This window comes from Myotis daubentonii, chromosome 3 (assembly GCF_963259705.1).
Source record: "Myotis daubentonii chromosome 3, mMyoDau2.1, whole genome shotgun sequence".
Taxonomy (NCBI): Eukaryota; Metazoa; Chordata; class Mammalia; order Chiroptera; family Vespertilionidae; genus Myotis; species Myotis daubentonii.
The window spans coordinates 208,944,902-208,962,365 of NC_081842.1; the positions used below are offsets into that span (position 1 = coordinate 208,944,902).

Consider the following 17,464-nt stretch of genomic DNA (forward strand, 5'->3'; position numbering starts at 1 on the left):
TTTAGTATTTTTACCCAAGATTGCAGTTCTTGGTAGGAATCTAAATTTGGTCCCATGCCAGTTAGAAGTCTCAAAAGTGTAGGATCTTCTAAAAGACATATTTGAATTTGTTTTCTTTTCAGAAACACTTGATTCTCCTCATCAAGGGCCTGTGCACTGGCTGTAGCCGATTAGACAGAACTGAAATTATCACGTTTACAGCAATGATGAAATCTGCAAAGCTGCCACAAACAGTGAAGACACTCTCAGATGGTGAGTGTTCCTTTGCCAGGCTTGGTAACTTGGCCACTTCCCTGGCCTGCTTTTTCCTGTTTTGCTTTCTAAGGGCACTCTCCTCATCTCTCTTTTTGCTTTTGTATTTCACAGTGGAAGATCAGAAAGAGCTGGCCTCACCAGTAAGCCCAGAGCTGAGGCAGAAGGAGGTACAGATGAATTTTTTGAACCAGCTGACATCAGTTTTCAACCCTAGAACTATCGCATCACCGCCCGTAGGGCCACAGACTCCGGTGAGTTACTTCAGTCAAATGTTCTTATTAAGACGATAATACTAGAAAAATAAGTAACATATTTTATATTTCTGATTTAAAATGATATACATGCCTGTGGTAGAAAAAAATTGAAGAATACAAATCAAAAAGAAAAGTAAGGCCTGGCCAGTGTGCTAAATGGTTAGAGCACCTACCCACACTGAAGGGCCTGGGTTGTGGGTTCAATCCCTAGCACTGGGCTGGGCATGTGCAGGAGGCAACCAGTCGATGTGTCTCTCTCATATTGATGTTTCTCTCCCCCTCCCTCCCATTCTCTTTAAAAATCAATGGAAAAGGTATCCTCGGGTGAGGATTAACAACAACAAATAAAAACAAAAGTAAAACTCACCCCAACTTCTCTGTCCACAGTTGTTATTATTTTTGTGACCATTTTCTAACATTTCTCAATGTGAATAAACAAATGTAAAGCATGTTCTCTGTGAGAGGCATCACTCTATAGTAGTTGCAGGATATATAAAATATGTTAAAGCTATATATTTCCCCCTCCTTTTTAGAAAATGACTTGTATTTTCCCCAACATTAGAGAGGAATCTCTTCTCATTAACTGGGAGTCTGAAGAGTGTCCATGAAGTTGCTACTTAGTATGGACAGTTGGTTCGGTTCTGAACTCCAGGGCAACAGTCAACAGATGATCATAGGCTTTTCTCATCCTTTGTTTCTCTTCAGGTGGAAGGAGAAAATGATGAGCAGTCATCCACAGACCAAGCCTCTGCAATCAAAACCAAGAATGTGTTCATAGCTCAGAATGTGGCTAGTCTTCAAGAGCTTGGTAAGACACTTAATTGGTTCCTCTGCTGGCTTCTCTGCTTTCAAATATTCCTTGAGTGGAAAATAATCCAACAGCAGACAGAAGCTGGTTTGTAAGGTCGAGCCTTTTCATTCATTCAGGTGGCTCAGAGAAACTGCTGCGTGTCTGTCTGAACCTGCCGTATTTCCTGCGCTACATCAACCGGTTTCAAGATGCAGTGCTGGCAAATTCCTTCTTTATCATGCCTGCAACAGTAGCAGATGCCACTGCTGTTCGTAATGGGTAAGGTGCTCCAGGGGACATGTACTTTACAGTCGAATGCTGTTCTTAAAAAGAGAGAAACTGGGTAGTTTTTATGGCATGCCTACTTTTAGATTATAGAAGCAAGTGATTCAAAGAGACACTTTTGTTCATCTTTTCTGTTACATTCCAGTTTTCATTCACTGGTGATCGATGTAACCATGGCATTGGATACTCTTTCTCTACCTGTGTTGGAACCTCTCAATCCTTCTCGTCTGCAAGATGTGACAGTCCTCAGCCTAAGTTGTCTATATGCAGGTGAGAAGTTATGTCTGATCTCACTTTCTTAGTCAAACACAGGTATACTTTCCAGAAACCATGAGATCTTTCTAAGTACACTCTCCCCCTTTACCTTTGCTTCCTTCTTCCCCACAGGGATCATCTAATATCCTTTCCAGGTGAAATGAGGTCTCAAGAGGAATCTTGTAGGTTGTCCTATTGACTAACAGCTAGCATTGTGTTATGTGCATATTTGGTTTTATAGTGTGTGCAGATAATGTCTACTGTATGAAAAGCAAAATGCCAGTGCTATTGGGATATTGAGGTAAGTAATCTGTAATTCCTGCCCTCAAGGAACCTGTACCCAAGAGTGGAGAGCAGATAGAACCACATAGCATAATATAAAATAGGAGATGCTAAAGGCAATAAGAGAAGTATAGTATATTAGGGACACCCAAAGAAGGGAGCGATTGAGTGTTGCTGTGGGAGCAGGTTTGAGAAAGGCTTTGTAGAACAGGTGGTATCTGTTTATATTGGTAAATATGATGAATGTTATTCTTCATGCTTCCACAAAATCCCCTTCCTCTTGATCACACTGCCTTGAGAGTGGGGCCTGACAGCTGGTGTTTACTCTCTTAAGTTATTGTTACCATGACTTTTTAACTATCATAATCCTGGAATGTCTTGGAAGGTATAACCGTTTCTGATGTTTACTTGGTTCTGTAAGTGAGGATTTGAACAGTCTAGGTCAGCTGTGGGCAAACTACGGCCTGCGGGCCGGATCCAGCCCGTTTGAAATGAATAAAACTAAAAAAAAAAAAAAAAGACCGTACCCTTTTATGTAATGATGTTTACTTTGAATTTATATTAGTTCACACAAACACTCCATCCATGCTTTTGTTCCGGCCCTCCGGTCCAGTTTAAGAACCCATTGTGGCCCTCGAGTCAAAAAGTTTGCCCACCCCTGGTCTAGGAAGTCTGACTTTGGGGGCACAAAGAAATTACTGAAGTTGGTCACCTTTCTACATTCTTTGAACAGCTTATGTTAAACATTCCTGTTCAAATAGGAATCTAACGTTAAATGCACTTCCACTAAGGAAGGCAGTAGTCATGAAGGAATTAAGTTCTGTTGATGCATCTTGTAGGGCACGTAGGATTTTAGCTTGGCTATCCCTAGACAAAGATAAAAGCAGGACCGATAGTATGCTAGACCTTGGGGAACATACTGGTGTGTGTGTGTGTGTGTGTGTGTGTGTTGATTAGTGAATGTTACAGCTTCCAAGAAAGTAGGCCCCAATCCCAGAGGGCTTAGGAATGCAGTCTAAGTCATTTGGACCACATCCTCTAACAGTAGAGACCATTAAAGATTTTGAAAGGTGCTATGATCTGAGCTATATTTTAGGAAGAACATTCAAGCAGTAATATGCAGGATATTTTGGTGTGGGGAAATAGTACAGTTAGGAGGATCTGTTAGAGGGAACTTGCAGTCACTCAGGTAAGAACACACTAATGGCCTGAGCTAGAGCAGCAGCAGTGGGAGTAGAAAGCTAAGGAAGCATGTGATCGTGCAGTCTCTCCAAGCCCACTTCCAGTATTTATATGCTAGTCCTCTACCGCTGATCTTTGCAGTTTTAAATTTGGGGTTTATTAATTTCAATTTTCAGGAAATTTCTTGAATATCACATGGATCTCAGTGTGTTTAGTAAGTAAGGATTAAAGATTCTTTAAAAATTCTAGTTGGATGAAAGATCCCAGATTTGGTTTGTTGTTGAAATTTGATCACTTGGAGTTAGATTTAAAGAAATAAATTTGTCCTTGATGCCTTCCAGAAAAACAATGTGGGATTTTTCCCCAGAATCTTAAAAAAATAATAAAAATCATTAAAAATATATTTTAAGCCCTAACCGGTTTGGCTCAGTCGATAGAGCGTCGGCCTGCGGACTCAAGGGTCCCAGGTTCGATTCCGGTCAAGGGCATATACCTTGATTGTGGGCACATACCCAGTAGGGAGTGTGCAGGAGGCAGCTGATCGATGTTTCTCTCTCATCAATGTTTCTAACTCTCTATCCCTCTCCCGTCCTCTCTGTAAAAAATCAATAATATATATATATATATATATATGCATATATATATATATATATATATATATATATATATAAAATTTAAAATTAACAGATTTTATTTATTTTTTAAAATATTTTTTAAATTGACTTTTAGATAGAAAGTAAGGGAGAAGGAGAGAGAGAGAAACATCAGTGTGAGAGCAAAATGTTGATTGGCTGCCTCTTGCACCCCCCTACCAGGGATTAAGCCTACAACCTGGGCATGTGCCCTCTGTTGCTCGAACCAGCAACATTTTGATGCACAGGATAATGACCAATTAACTGAGCCACACCGGCCAGGGCAGTAAATTCTATTTTTAAAGCAGTTTCAGGTTTACAGAAAAATTGAGCAGATTGTATAGTTTCCATATACCTTCACTCCCCCTCATACTTTCTCTTATTAACATTGCATTAATATGATACATTTGTTATGATTGAGGCACCAGTATTGATATGTTATTATTAACTGAAGTTCATAGTTTAGATTAGGATTCCCTTTTGTGTTGTACAACTATTGTGTTTGTTTTTCTTTTTAAATATATTTTATTGATTTTTTACAGAGAGGAAGGGAGAGAGAGAGAGAGTTAGAAACATCGATGAGAGAGAAACATCGATCAGCTGCCTCCTGCACATCTCCTACTGGGGATGTGCCTGCAACCCAGGTACATGCCCTTGACCGGATTCGAACCTGGGACCTTTCAGTCCACAGGCCGACGCTCTATCCACTGAGCCAAACCTGTTTCGGCACAGCTATTGTGTTTTTACAGATGCATAATATTATGTATTCATAATCATTGTATCATATAGAATAGTTTCATTGCTCTAAAAATCCCCCATACTTCACCTAGTATACTGTTGCCTCTTCCTTATCCTCATCCCTAACCTCTAGTAACCACTGATGTTTTTATTGTCTTCTTAGTTTTACCTTTTCCAGATTGTCATATAGTTAGAATCATGTAGTATGTAATCTTTTCAAATTGTTTTTTTTCCCCCTTAGAATATGCATTTAAGTTTCTTCCATGTCTTTTTGTGGCTTTATAGCTCATCTCTTTATTGCTGAATAATATTCCTTGTATATGTACCACACTTTGTTTATTCATTCACCCTCTGAAGGACATCCTGATTGCTTCTATTTCTTGGTGATTATGAGTAAAAGATACAATAAATTTATGCATGCAGGTTTTTGTGTAGACAGTTTTTCCGCTCATTTAGGTAAATACCCTTGGAGTATCATTGCCTCCTTTTTGTCTAATGACCCTGCACAATGAAGCTGGATTCTCAGATCACTAGTAATTACTTTCAGTAATCAAATCACTGAATTGCTTGTGAGTGGGTTTTTTGTTTCAGCTTTGATAGATTCTTCCGACCATGCCATGATTGAAATCTGTGCATCTTTCTTTTTTCAGGTGTGAGTGTGGCAACCTGTATGGCCATCCTTCATGTGGGCAGTGCTCAGCAAGTGCGGACAGGGTCCACGAGCTCCAAAGAAGACGACTATGAGAGTGATGCAGCTACGATTGTCCAGAAATGTGTAAGTCACCCTCTGGGGATACGGGTGCCTTGACTGTTCAAATGAGAGACTATGGCCAGTTCCTTTCTTCCTTGGTAGAGGAAAAGCCATGGAGTACTCTAGGTCTAAGAGGTAGGCATTCAGTTTGTTTATTTGGCAGATTGGTTGACCCTATAGAAAACACTGCCATGTTGTGGTGGCACTGGACCTTAAAAGATGAGTCATCCAATCAGCATATATATCTGAGGGCTTACTATGTGTCAGTGTACTTTTAGTGGAGACACACAAGATAATTTCCAATAATGATAAGTGTATAGGATGAATAAATGTGTTAGAAAGCAATCTGGGTATGTTGGGCCTGGGTGTGTTGCTTTAGATTGGGTGGAGGGAACACCTCTGAAGTGATGTGAGCTGAGGGAGCCAATGCCGTGTGAAGATGAAGGAAGGTGTGATGCAATTGTATCATTGGAAAGTGACCTGAGGATATTTAACTCTCGAAGCTGAATTAATCGAGATAGGATTTAGCATGTATAATGAAATATGTCAGCTTGCTCAAATTTTGTGTATGTTTGATATTGGACAGCTTGAAATTTATGACATGATTGGACAAGCAATCTGCAATTCCCGCCGGGCTGGTGGTGAGGTAAGAAGCACATCTGTGCTACATTCCACTCTTGTAGCGTCTAAGATGTGTTCCTGTCTTGTAGCCTATAAGAAGACAATGTTCATATCTTTCTTTTCTGCCTTTTTCTTATTTATTTATTTAAAATTACCTTTTATACCTTTTTCAACAGCACTATCAGAACTTCCAGTTGCTTGGTGCCTGGTGCTTGTTAAACAGCCTTTTCCTCATATTGAACCTCAGTCCTACTGCCTTGGCTGATAAGGGGAAAGAGAAAGACCCACTGGCTGCCCTCCGAGTCAGAGACATCCTTTCTCGTACCAAAGAGGGCGTGGGCTCTCCTAAACTGGGGCCTGGAAAAGGGTATGTGTCACTCCTGCCTTGTTTTGTTTTGTTTCCCTGACATTTTCTGTTGATGAGGGCTAGTTTATCTCTTCTAATCTCCACATCAGTAGAAAAATTTGCCTCCATACCCAGTTGAATTTAACAACTAACCTAATGATCTAATCTACTATCTCTATGTCATAGCTGTATGATTTTGGTGGCAGTGGACTCATTTTTCTCTGATCTTGTTTCCTCATCTGTAAGGAGAAAATATCTATGTAATATATATTTAGGATTTTTCGAGGTTCAAATCAGGAAAGAAGTGCTTTTGTATGATGGGTTTGGTTGATTTGAAGGTGATGACTCAACTTGCATGTTTACCTATAAAAGCGAGGATTTTGTCACGTCCTTCTGGCTTACTTCCTAAAATACTTGCTACTGTTTTGAAGAAATCTGGGCATTAAGCCCTGCTTGGTAGGAAAGAAGAGATGGCTTCTGTGCTGTTCAGGGTTTTGTTTTCTAAGCCCAGGCATTTCTGGATTGTATTTCTTCATTCTGTCCCAACAATGTACTAGGTAGGTTCTATTCAGGCCTTGAGGCTGTAGCACAATCAAAGCAATGTCCTTGCCTTTGTGGAGTTTATTTCTTTCTTTTTGTGGTTGTTAATCCTCACCCGAGGATATTTTTTCCATTGAATTTTAGAGAGGTTGGAAGGGAGGGTATGTGTGGGGGGAGGCAAGGGGGGGGAGGAACATCAACGTGAGACACGTCATTGATTGCCCCCTGCACATGGCCCGACTGGAGCTAGGGTCGAACCTGCAACCCAGGTATGTGCCATTGACCAGCAGTCGGATTTGAGACTCTTTGGTCCACAGGCTGATGTTCTAACCACTGAGAAGAACTGACCCGGGTAGAGTTTATTTTCTAACTGGAACGACAGAGAACAAATATACTAAGTTCATAATAGATTATTATATATGAATGTTGTGAAGAAAATAAGCCAGAGCAAGGTGATAGAGTGATGGGCTGTTATTTTAGTTAGAATGGTCAGGAAAGAGCTCTAAAGATGAGGTGTAGAGAACATAAGTGAAGTGACACAGTGAATGTTGCAAATATTTGGGATAGAATTGTACACATTTTGAGGTAAAAGTATGCGTTGGCATTTTTAAGGTTTAACAAGTTCAGTATGGCTAGAGTGGAGAAATTGAGGAGGGAGATTAGTAGAGAATTAGGTCAGAGAGGTGACTAGGGGCCAAGTCACCTAGGGCCCAGTGTAATCTGTAGGTGTAAGAGGTTTTTGACACCTTCAGAGTGATATGATCTGATTTATTAGTGACTTGATAATACAGCTTCTGTGTGGAAAATAGACTGTAGGGTCATTAGACAAGAAGGAGGCAGAACAGTTAGGAAGCTCATGCACTACTTCAAATGAGAAAGCAAGGGGACGTGGAGTAGGGTGGTGATGGTAAAGGCAGAGAAGAGGTCATATTGGGATATGTTTTGAAGGTATAGCTGATGGGATTTGCTGATGGCTTGAATGTTGAGTGTGAAGATATGACATCAGAATTTTTGGGCATGAACCCAGCCGGTGTGGGTCAGTGTTTGAGTGTTGATCTATGTGAACCAGGAGGTCAAGGTTTGATTCCTTGTCATGGAACATGCTCAGGTTGCTGGCTCAATCCTGGCAGGGGGCTGAGGGGGAGTGCAGGAGGCAGCTGATTGATGATTTTTATCATTGATGTTTCTATCTCTTTCTCCCGCTCCCTCACTCTCTGAAATCAATACAACTATATTGTGAGTCTATCTTCACTCTTGGTATTGTAAAGGGAAATGCCAAAAAACACACACCTATATTCTTAAAGTAGCAGTTACATTTTTAAAATGGCTGTTGTTTCGTGAGATTTAAAAAGAGTACATGTACATTTTATAAGCTATAAACCATAAGAAAGGGGGGAAAAATCACCCAAATTGGTAAACATTCTACCAGACATCAGACATTTTTCTGTACACATATATATGTTTTACAAGATTAGGATCACTGTTATGAAATATTGTTGACATCTTTTCAGTGAACAAACTATGTAAGTTTTTAATGGCTGACAGTATTCCACTATATAAATACATCATAGTTAATTATCTTATTAAACACTGAAGTTGTTTCAAGCTTATTTTGATAAACAATACTCTATTAAAACTTCTAAAACACAAATCTTTGTGAACTTGTTTAATGATCCCCTTGGAGTAAATCCCTAGAAGTGTAATTGTTAGGAAGAAAGGGCGCGCAGTTATTGAAACATTTGCAATGTTTTGCCAAGTTCCTCTTGTCTGCATTTCCAAAGACTGTGTGCATATGCTCATTCTCCCAGGTCCGCTGTGACGTGGTTATCGTTAGGCCTCATGTTTGCTAACAGAAGTGAAAGATGTTCTTATATTGCTCTTATTTGTATATCTTTGGTTACTAGTGTGATTGTGGTTTATTGCTCATCTTTGTTTCTTTTGTAAACTACCTATGTCCTTTGCTTCAGTTTTTCCTCTTTGGTGTTTGTCCTTTTTTACTTATTGATTTACATGAGCTTATTGTAAATTGGATATGCAAACTTTGTCATGTCACTCAGACATAAAGAAAAGTTTTATAGAAGTTGGCACTTTTTAACGCTTTCTTCTCAAAAGAATGACTTTTAGAAAGTTCAAACACCATTTAAATGTCAGCATCTTCACATGACTCAGTGGCTGGGTAGCTCAGTTCATTACAGTGTCATCCTGATATGCCAAGGTTGCAGGTTTGGTCCGCACTCAGAGCATGAATATAAGTGGAACACTAAAAATTAATGTTTCTTTCTCTCTCTCTCTCTCTCAAAAAAAAAAAAATCAATAAAATTCCATGGGCTTGGAAGTTTCTTCCAGTCCTGGAATTCTTTCTTTTTTTTTTTTTTTTTATAATATATTTTATTGATTTTTTTACAGAGAGGAAGGGAGAGAGATAGAGAGTTAGAAACATCGATGAGAGAGAAACATCGATCAGCTGCCTCCTGCACATCTCCTACTGGGGATGTGCCCGCAACCCAGGTACATGCCCTTGACCGGAATCGAACCTGGGACCTTTCAGTCCGCAAGCTGACGCTCTATCCACTGAGCCAAACCGGTTTCGGCAGTCCTGGAATTCTTAACCTGAAGCCTGTGGATCCTTAGGCAGTCTGTGGATGGCCTCCAGGGAGACTGTGCACTTCTGAAATTACATGCAGATTGTGTGTGTGTGTGTGTGTGTACTGTTTTCTCCCCTGGGGAAAGGTCCATAGATGCTGAAAGGGGTCTAGGACCTCAAAATGACAAGATCCACTGTTTTTATGGTTGTAATTTATTGTGAGTTATCTTAAGATTTGTGTTTTCCTTTTGCTTTGTGTAGGCATCAGGGATTTGGGGTGCTCTCGGTAATTTTGGCAAACCATGCTGTCAAGCTGTTAACATCCCTCTTTCAAGACCTGCAAGTGGAGGCTCTGCACAAGGTGAGCAGATTGTACTCAGGGAATCAGTATATTGATGTCTGGATCTACTGGGTAAGCTAGTGGGAGCTAGCAGATCAGGTTGTTATTTCCTGATGATTCATAACGTTAATTATCTTCTGTTGTTTACCTTCAGGGCTGGGAGCCAGATGGTCCCCCTGCAGTCCTAAGCATCATGGCTCAGAGCACCTCCATACAGAGAATTCAACGGCTGATTGACTCTGTTCCACTGACGAACTTGCTGTTGACATTACTCTCAACTTCCTACAGAAAGGTGGGTGGGTCATGCCATTGGTAATTGGAAGATCTTATATAGCATAACCTTCTCAGACTACATTCTTACTGTGACCTTTATAAACGCCAAATTTGTGGTAATAGTTTTAAAGATTAGAGGAACTCTTAAATTATTCTAAACATTTGAATCAGCTATTGGCTGTTAGCATTGTGACACATTTGGCTACTTGGTGATTTTTGACAGTTGGCATGCTGAAGGAAAAACATGCAGTACACTATGGAAACTCTCCGTTTTCAATTCTTGTCCGTATTTCTGGTTTTGGAGTGCTTTTGTAGGGTAAAGCAGAAAGTCATGAAGGGAGCTATTAGGAGAGCTACTCCTTGGATCTAGAAAGAAGAGTAAGACACAGAAAAGACTTTCCAAGTGGTGATGGGATGAAGTAGGATGGCTCTAATTTTGTGGTTGTCAGTTACACAAACCTCACTGTTTGCCTAGGCATGTGTCCTGCAGCGTCAGAGGAAGGGCTCCATGAGCAGCGATGCCAGTGCCTCTACTGACTCAAACACCTACTACGAGGATGATTTCAGCAGCACAGAGGAGGACAGCAGCCAAGGTAGAGTCTCCCTTTTCTGTCTCCCAGGAGATCAGCTCCAGAGTGCAGCCGGAAGTTTCCCAGTGGTTCCTTTAGTTTCCTATTTACCATTTTCTCTCAGCTGCCTAGCCTGGATCTTGATTTTATGTGTACTCAATAGTGACATGTTATTTAAGAGTAATAACATGTTGAGCTGTTGAAGACCGAATGATAGAAACTGCTATAAGTAAAGCCCAGATTGCTTTTCATTCCTTTTCCTCCAAAAATCAAAATACATCTCAGTTCATATTTCTTTTCATGTTAACCCATTTTGTGAACTCTGCTCTGAGCTTTCCCACTGGAACTGAAAAGGTGGTGAGGTGCTTGGTTTGGCTGTTGCCATAGATGTGTGGCTTGGGGAAGCTTTGGGAGAGACTGTTGCCGTGAACTACAGGACAAAACTAGCCTTACTTCCTGCCTCAGTTTGGAGAAAGATTGAAAAAGATTAGTATCTCAGATTCTTTATAATCAGGCCTGAGGGACCAATGTACAGTATTGCGAAAGGTATGAATCTTATCTTGGGGTTTACAACTATAGGCAAGTAAAAATTTGCTCTGGAAAATATTTGCTTTGTGGCCAGTAAAATAAAGTGAGATTGGTTTTCTTCCTCTGTTGGGCTCCTTTAAAAAAAAATCAGTTGGTAACAAAGGGAAAAAAATCTATTTTATTGAGGTATAATTTACATAAAGTGCTCCCATTTTTTGTATATGTTTAGATGTTTTAAAATTTTCAATTACAGTTGATGTACAATATTATATTAGTTTCAGGTGTAAAAACATAGATCAGTTTTGACAGTTGTGTAACTACCGCCACAATCCAGATATCCTTGTGTTCCTTTTGACTTAGGTACATTTTTTTTACGAAGTATCTATATGATATACTAACATTTTAAATTTAAAAAATGTATTATGTTTGTTGGTTTTTTTTCTGTTCAGATGATGACAGTGAGCCTATTTTGGGGCAATGGTTTGAAGAGACCATCTCCCCCAGTAAAGAGAAAGTGGCACCTCCACCTCCTCCTCCACCCCCTCCTCTGGAGAGCTCTCCAAGAGTTAAAAGCCCCAGTAAGCAGGCCCCTGGTGAGAAGGGCAACATTTTGGCCAGTCGCAAAGATCCTGAGTTGGTAAGAGTGGATTTCTGAGATTTAGGGGAAGGAAAAATGGGAGAAAGGGCATGAAAAGCAGATAATTTAACTAAAACATTTTGTAGGATGGGTAATTGTAATATTTAAAGGTATTTTATCTTAGGACTTAAATGTATCAATTATACTTGATGGAATAACTTATACTCGTGGTGGTGTTTCTGTGATTGAGGGTTAGTATCATGGTCTTGGAGTTAGAAGTGATTTTTTCAGTTATATGTCTCTTACTGGCTCTGTTAGTTTGGGCAAGAGTCTAAACTTCTCCTTGCCTCAGTTTTGGTTTTATCATATGGGAGTGATTGTACCTGCCTTTAAGGGTGTTGTGAAGACCTCTTAACATAGTAAGTTCTTGCTAACTCTTTTTCCAACCAGTATTTATAGATGATGTACTCTGTGTCAGCCCCTATTCTGAAGCTGTATTAGCAAACAAGTCAGATACAATCTTTGCTTTCATACAGCTTAGTCTAGTCAAGGATCTGGAATAAAGCATTTATACAATAATTCAATTTAATTGTAATAGAGCAGGAAAAGAACTAAGAATTCTATAATGATGATATAGGCCTCAGAATTGTATATATCAATAATACCCTAGAACTGGACAAATATAGATTGTAGCAGAGAAAGAAGTGAGTCAGTCTATTTGGAAAATCTCTGTCTTCATACAATATTTTGTGAAGTCTGTTATACTAAACTGGCATACTGTTTTGTGTAATTGGTAGAATTACATGGGAAGGACTATCATAATTAAACTTAGTCCTGATGTAGGAATTTAAAATCTGACTTTTTAAATTCATTGTTTATTATAAGCATGAGGCCCATGGGCATATTTTACTTCTCTTTGTATTCAGGATTTGTAGGGGCTCTGGGCTTCAGAACCTGATATGAGCTTTTTTGTTTTTGTTGTTCTTTTTAGTTCTTAGGTCTGGCTTCCAACATTTTGAACTTCATCACCTCTTCCATGCTGAACTCTCGGAACAATTTTATCCGAAACTATCTGAGTGTATCTCTTTCAGAACACCATATGGCCACCCTAGCCAGTATCATTAAGGAGGTGGACAAAGATGGACTCAAGGGTCAGTAGACAGGATATCTTTTTCTAGGGGAGTTTGGCTGTCGGCAGGGTAATGTGATGCATCAAGTAGCTGCTTGAATAAATTGGTTTTCCCATTTGTCTCCAAGGTTCATCAGATGAAGAGTTCGCTGCTGCTCTCTATCACTTCAACCACTCTTTGGTGACTTCTGACCTTCAGTCACCTAACCTGCAGGTTTGTGTGCACTATGACTGGTCAGGCCAAGAGCTCTCCATCAGTTCTCGGCAGGCTGCAGTTGTTCTATTGCTAAGGAATGCAGTTTGTCATGGAATCCCCACACTGGAAAGAGTTTCTGAGAAGGATTCTAGTATGTCCCTCTGCCTCAATTAGGATCATTTTAGGGAAAAGAAAATGTCACTCAGGAGCAACTACATAATTCCCAATGACTGTCCTAGTAGAAAAGTGGACAAAATGAACAAGAGGGCAGTTTATTTAAAAATATAAATGGCCAACAAACAGGAAATGTTCGTCATTAGTAATCTTCAGAAATACAAATTAAAAGGTGTGTTTTAAAGGAACCAGATGACAGGAGATAGATGCTCTCTTATACACTCCTGCTTGCAAACCCACCACCAAAATGAAGTCTAGGTTCTTGATCGTGGATTTCTAAATCTTAAAATTTTCTCTCCCTACTGAAGTACCTGATGTCCCGAATTCTAAATCTGAAATTTCTCATTTCATTAGTTTCATATATGTATTTATTTTTGCATTTATAGTTCTTAAATGTTAAAATTATTGTTTTAGTTTTTATAGCAAATGACATCGTGATCTATGGAATCTTTTTAGGCTTTTTTCACTTAATATTATTTAGTAATAAACTGCCAAGATCCATCTGTACGTTCGCAGTTCTTGTTTTGACTGCTATATAATATTCCACTGTCTTTGTGACTATACCAGTTTATTTCCCATCTACTCCCACTGACAGACCTTTGGGTAGTGTCAGGTTTAATTGAAATTCCAGGTGTTGCTATGGTCTTTCTTGTACATCTCCCTGTTCTCTTGGGACTATAACTAGGAGTAGAGTTGATAGTTTATGGAGTTTGTGTGGCCTTAAGCAGATAATGCCAAACTACACTTCTAAGTAGCTGTACCAAATTTTACTCCCACCAGCAATGTGTCAGAGGCATGTGGATTCACATTCTCTCCCAACACTTGGCAATGTCATATTTTCAGAACTTTCTTAACATGGTCACAGTGGTTCTCAATCTTATTGTGCATAAGGATACCTGAGGATTTTGTTTAAAATACTGATTCCTAGTTACTGCAACACTGCCGTCACCCAGTGGAATTTGGTAGATCTCTAATAACTTGCCCTACTATTTTGAAAAGTTTTTTGTTACTCTTAAGATTCATTCAGTAGATTTTCAGAATCAAGACACAAGTCAAGGATTTGAACTTGCCCCCAAAGGGACAAAATCCAGGAAACTATTTCAAGAGGTTAAAATTGATTCTCATAATCCCAACCTATTTAAGAAATTCTTAAAATTTTTCTTTTGTTGAAAAAAATAATTATAAAAGCTATTTATACTTACCTACTGTTACATGAAAACGTTTATTTTTGGAAGGGCAGGAAAGAGGATATAAATTGAGTAGAAAAGTTGTTGACCTATCTAAGATGAAGGGAAGGAAATGCTTCAGTTAGTAGATGGCCAGCAGTACTTCTCAGATTGTATAGGGTCAGGGTGTTTTCCAAAGTTACCAGTTCCTTGTCGAGATCTGAGTTTATATGGGGACGTTTCAGAGTTCATAGACTTGGTCTTTTCTTGCCTAAACTTGTCCAAATAATAGGGAAGAAACATTTTTCTCTAGAGAATAGTTCTTAAGATTCCAATAATGATGTTGTCCTCTTAGCATTTTAAAAATAATTACAGACCTTGTGTTGACATGCAATCAGGTTGCCCACAGCTACTGAAGAAATCTTTAAACTTCCCTTTTAATTTGATCTCCAAACATCGGAGGCAGTTGGGGGCGACCAGGCTGGCAGGGAGGGGGCAGTTGGGGGCGACCTGGCCAGCAGCGGGGGCAGTTAGGGGTGATCAGGCCTGCACGCAGAGTCAGTGAGGGGCGATCAGGCTGGCGGTGGAGGGGGCAGTTAGGGGCAACCAGGTAGGCAGGCAGGTGAGCGATTAGGAGCCAGGGGTCCAGGATTCTGAGAGGGATGTCCGACTGCCGGTTTATGCCTGATCCCCGGGATTTGGCCTAAACCGGCAGTCAGACATCCCCCAAGGGGTCCCGGATTGGAGAGGTTGCAGGCTGGGCTGAGGGGAGCCCCCCACCCCACCCCTGTGCACGAATTTCATGCACTGGGCCTCTAGTATTGTATAAAATTAAAGGAATATGTGTATGTTAATCATAATCCTTTCACCAAATTCATGATTTTAATTTGTGCATGTCTTCTTCTAGTCCCCATCCATATAGTTTGCATTGTTTTACAGTTGTAATGAGAACATTGATACATCTTGATTTTTGCCTTTTCAAATTATATATATATGTTTTTTATGTTTACCTTGCCACCATGTGGCTGCATATTAAACATTTAGATATTTTTCCTGGTTTTTTATTATAATAGTGCTACAGTGTCTATTTTTTATATAGCTCAGATATGTTTATTTTTCTTTGTATCATTACCTCGAGTCAGGGATTGAGAAGTCGTTCATATGTGTGTTGAGCATAGCGATTAGGAATGTAGGTTTTAGAAGTAAACTTGGCTTTGTTACTTGGTAATCTTGTGGCTTTGGTTGAAACCACTCTGAGCTGTTTCCCTCATCAATAAAATGGAGCACATACCTACCCAACGTTACAGCTCTGAGCATTTAGTGTGATAGTGTATGTAGAGCGTTTAGCCTACCGTAACTGCCTAGTACGCGTGAACTACTTGTGATATCTTTAATGTTTTGAATAATTATTTCCAAGGAATGAGCTCCTCTAGAATGTTTTATAAGAATATAATTTAATGTGGCAGACTTAGAAGTTTATCCTGTGTCCTGAGGTAACCATGATTTGTGTTTTCTGAAGCCAAGTGAGAAAGCAGGCTTTTGTCTGCTTTTCATTGCATCCTGCTCAGTTTGTGTGTGTGTTTGAGAAGATAAGTTGCAGCTTAGATAACTGAGCTGAACGTAAAGCTCATTTGAATGACATGCCTCAACTGGAGGCAGACAGCCCTGATTAATTCTAGATGCCTTGACATCTTCCAGGCAAGTTTCCCTGCTAATACTGTTAATGTAAGTTGTTAGACCTACAACATGTTGTATCTTCTCTTTTGAGTGTTATTTGTAGCATGTAACTGATTATGAAAGAAAAAAATTTGCTATTTCAGTTCAAGCTATCTTTGGAAAGTACAGACTTTTCATGTTCTATCCATTTAGAATATTTCCCTGATTCTGCCGTCTCAATGCATTTCTCCTTTTTCAGGAACTCATTTCTGACACTAATTAATGATAATTGTTAATGGGGTTAGGTTAGTAATTTTTTCCTTTATATTTTTGTCATTTGTTGAATGAAATCTTTTTCAAAACTACTTCTAAGTCTGAATTTTTGCATCCTCTTTTATTTAAAGTACTCCTTTCAGTGTTAAAAAGTAACATAGAGAGCATGAGTAGCCTTTTGGCCTCATTTGCTGTCCTTTTCCTAATGGTCTCCTGTATGTCTTTCATGTCAGAACACACTATTGCAGCAGCTGGGAGTTGCTCCTTTTTCTGAGGGCCCGTGGCCCTTGTACATCCACCCTCAAAGCCTCTCTGTACTGTCACGCCTCCTGCTCATCTGGCAACATAAAGCCGCTGCTCAAGGTGACCCTGATGTCCCTGAATGCCTTAAAGTTTGGGACAGGTAAGAGAATGCCAGAGGAGCCCTGTGGAGAAGGTTATTTACTTTTTCTTTGTAGTGAATCTGTATCTCTGAGGATGTTCTCTGATGATAGTGTTGAAAGTGGTGAAGGTGGAGGAGTGTGTTTCTGAGGGAGAGGGTTGGGGGAAGATGTGCTGTTTAAAAGACAGAAGTACATAAACTATGGTCTAGAAACAGAATTCCTTCAGCCAGGAAGGGATTTGGTTGCAATTATGAGATAGAACCTAAATCATGAACGTAACCAATTTTATCCTGACCTGGTTTTTTGAGAGGGAACAGGGAAGCCAACTCCGTCTGTGGTTATATTGCTTTCAGCATGAAACCACTGAGTGACTCTCGCAGTCTTTTTTGGACAACTTTTAAAGAATTTTTTTACTTGGGGGAAGCTCAGATTAATTATCTAAATCCGCTTTAGATGGACCTATATTTGCATTTTTGTTTACGTGGTTAGGAGTCTTCAAAGCAGTTTATTTTCCTAAAAGGCTTTGCTTTTCCTCTTTTTATGATCAAATAATTCTAATGTTGGATTGAAGAAATCATAAACCCCTCAAATGCCAAAGACCCTACATTTTTCCTGGTGGAATCTAGCAAAAAGGCCAGGAGGTAGTGAGGGGAATGTGTGGGGGAAGCCCTTATTAAAACACAAA

The 17,464-nt window shown here is 39.6% G+C and overlaps 1 protein-coding gene across 11 annotated transcripts in view; it reads left to right on the forward strand.

Moving 5' to 3' along the window:
- The window catches only part of UBR4 (ubiquitin protein ligase E3 component n-recognin 4), a 124,533-nt gene that overhangs the window by 10,782 nt on the left and 96,287 nt on the right, over positions 1–17,464 (forward strand). For 10 of the 11 annotated variants that reach the window (XM_059691000.1, XM_059691003.1, XM_059691004.1 and 7 more), the window contains exons 4-18: positions 123–252; positions 367–506; positions 1,215–1,317; positions 1,437–1,578; positions 1,730–1,854; positions 5,324–5,448; positions 6,011–6,070; positions 6,222–6,412; positions 9,777–9,876; positions 10,010–10,147; positions 10,604–10,721; positions 11,675–11,862; positions 12,794–12,953; positions 13,060–13,145; positions 16,630–16,799. In XM_059691000.1, coding sequence (XP_059546983.1) covers positions 123–252; positions 367–506; positions 1,215–1,317; positions 1,437–1,578; positions 1,730–1,854; positions 5,324–5,448; positions 6,011–6,070; positions 6,222–6,412; positions 9,777–9,876; positions 10,010–10,147; positions 10,604–10,721; positions 11,675–11,862; positions 12,794–12,953; positions 13,060–13,145; positions 16,630–16,799 — 1,976 coding nt within the window. The remainder of the gene's footprint in view (positions 1–122; positions 253–366; positions 507–1,214; positions 1,318–1,436; positions 1,579–1,729; positions 1,855–5,323; positions 5,449–6,010; positions 6,071–6,221; positions 6,413–9,776; positions 9,877–10,009; positions 10,148–10,603; positions 10,722–11,674; positions 11,863–12,793; positions 12,954–13,059; positions 13,146–16,629; positions 16,800–17,464) is intronic. The other variant, XM_059691006.1, reaches the window with a different exon arrangement.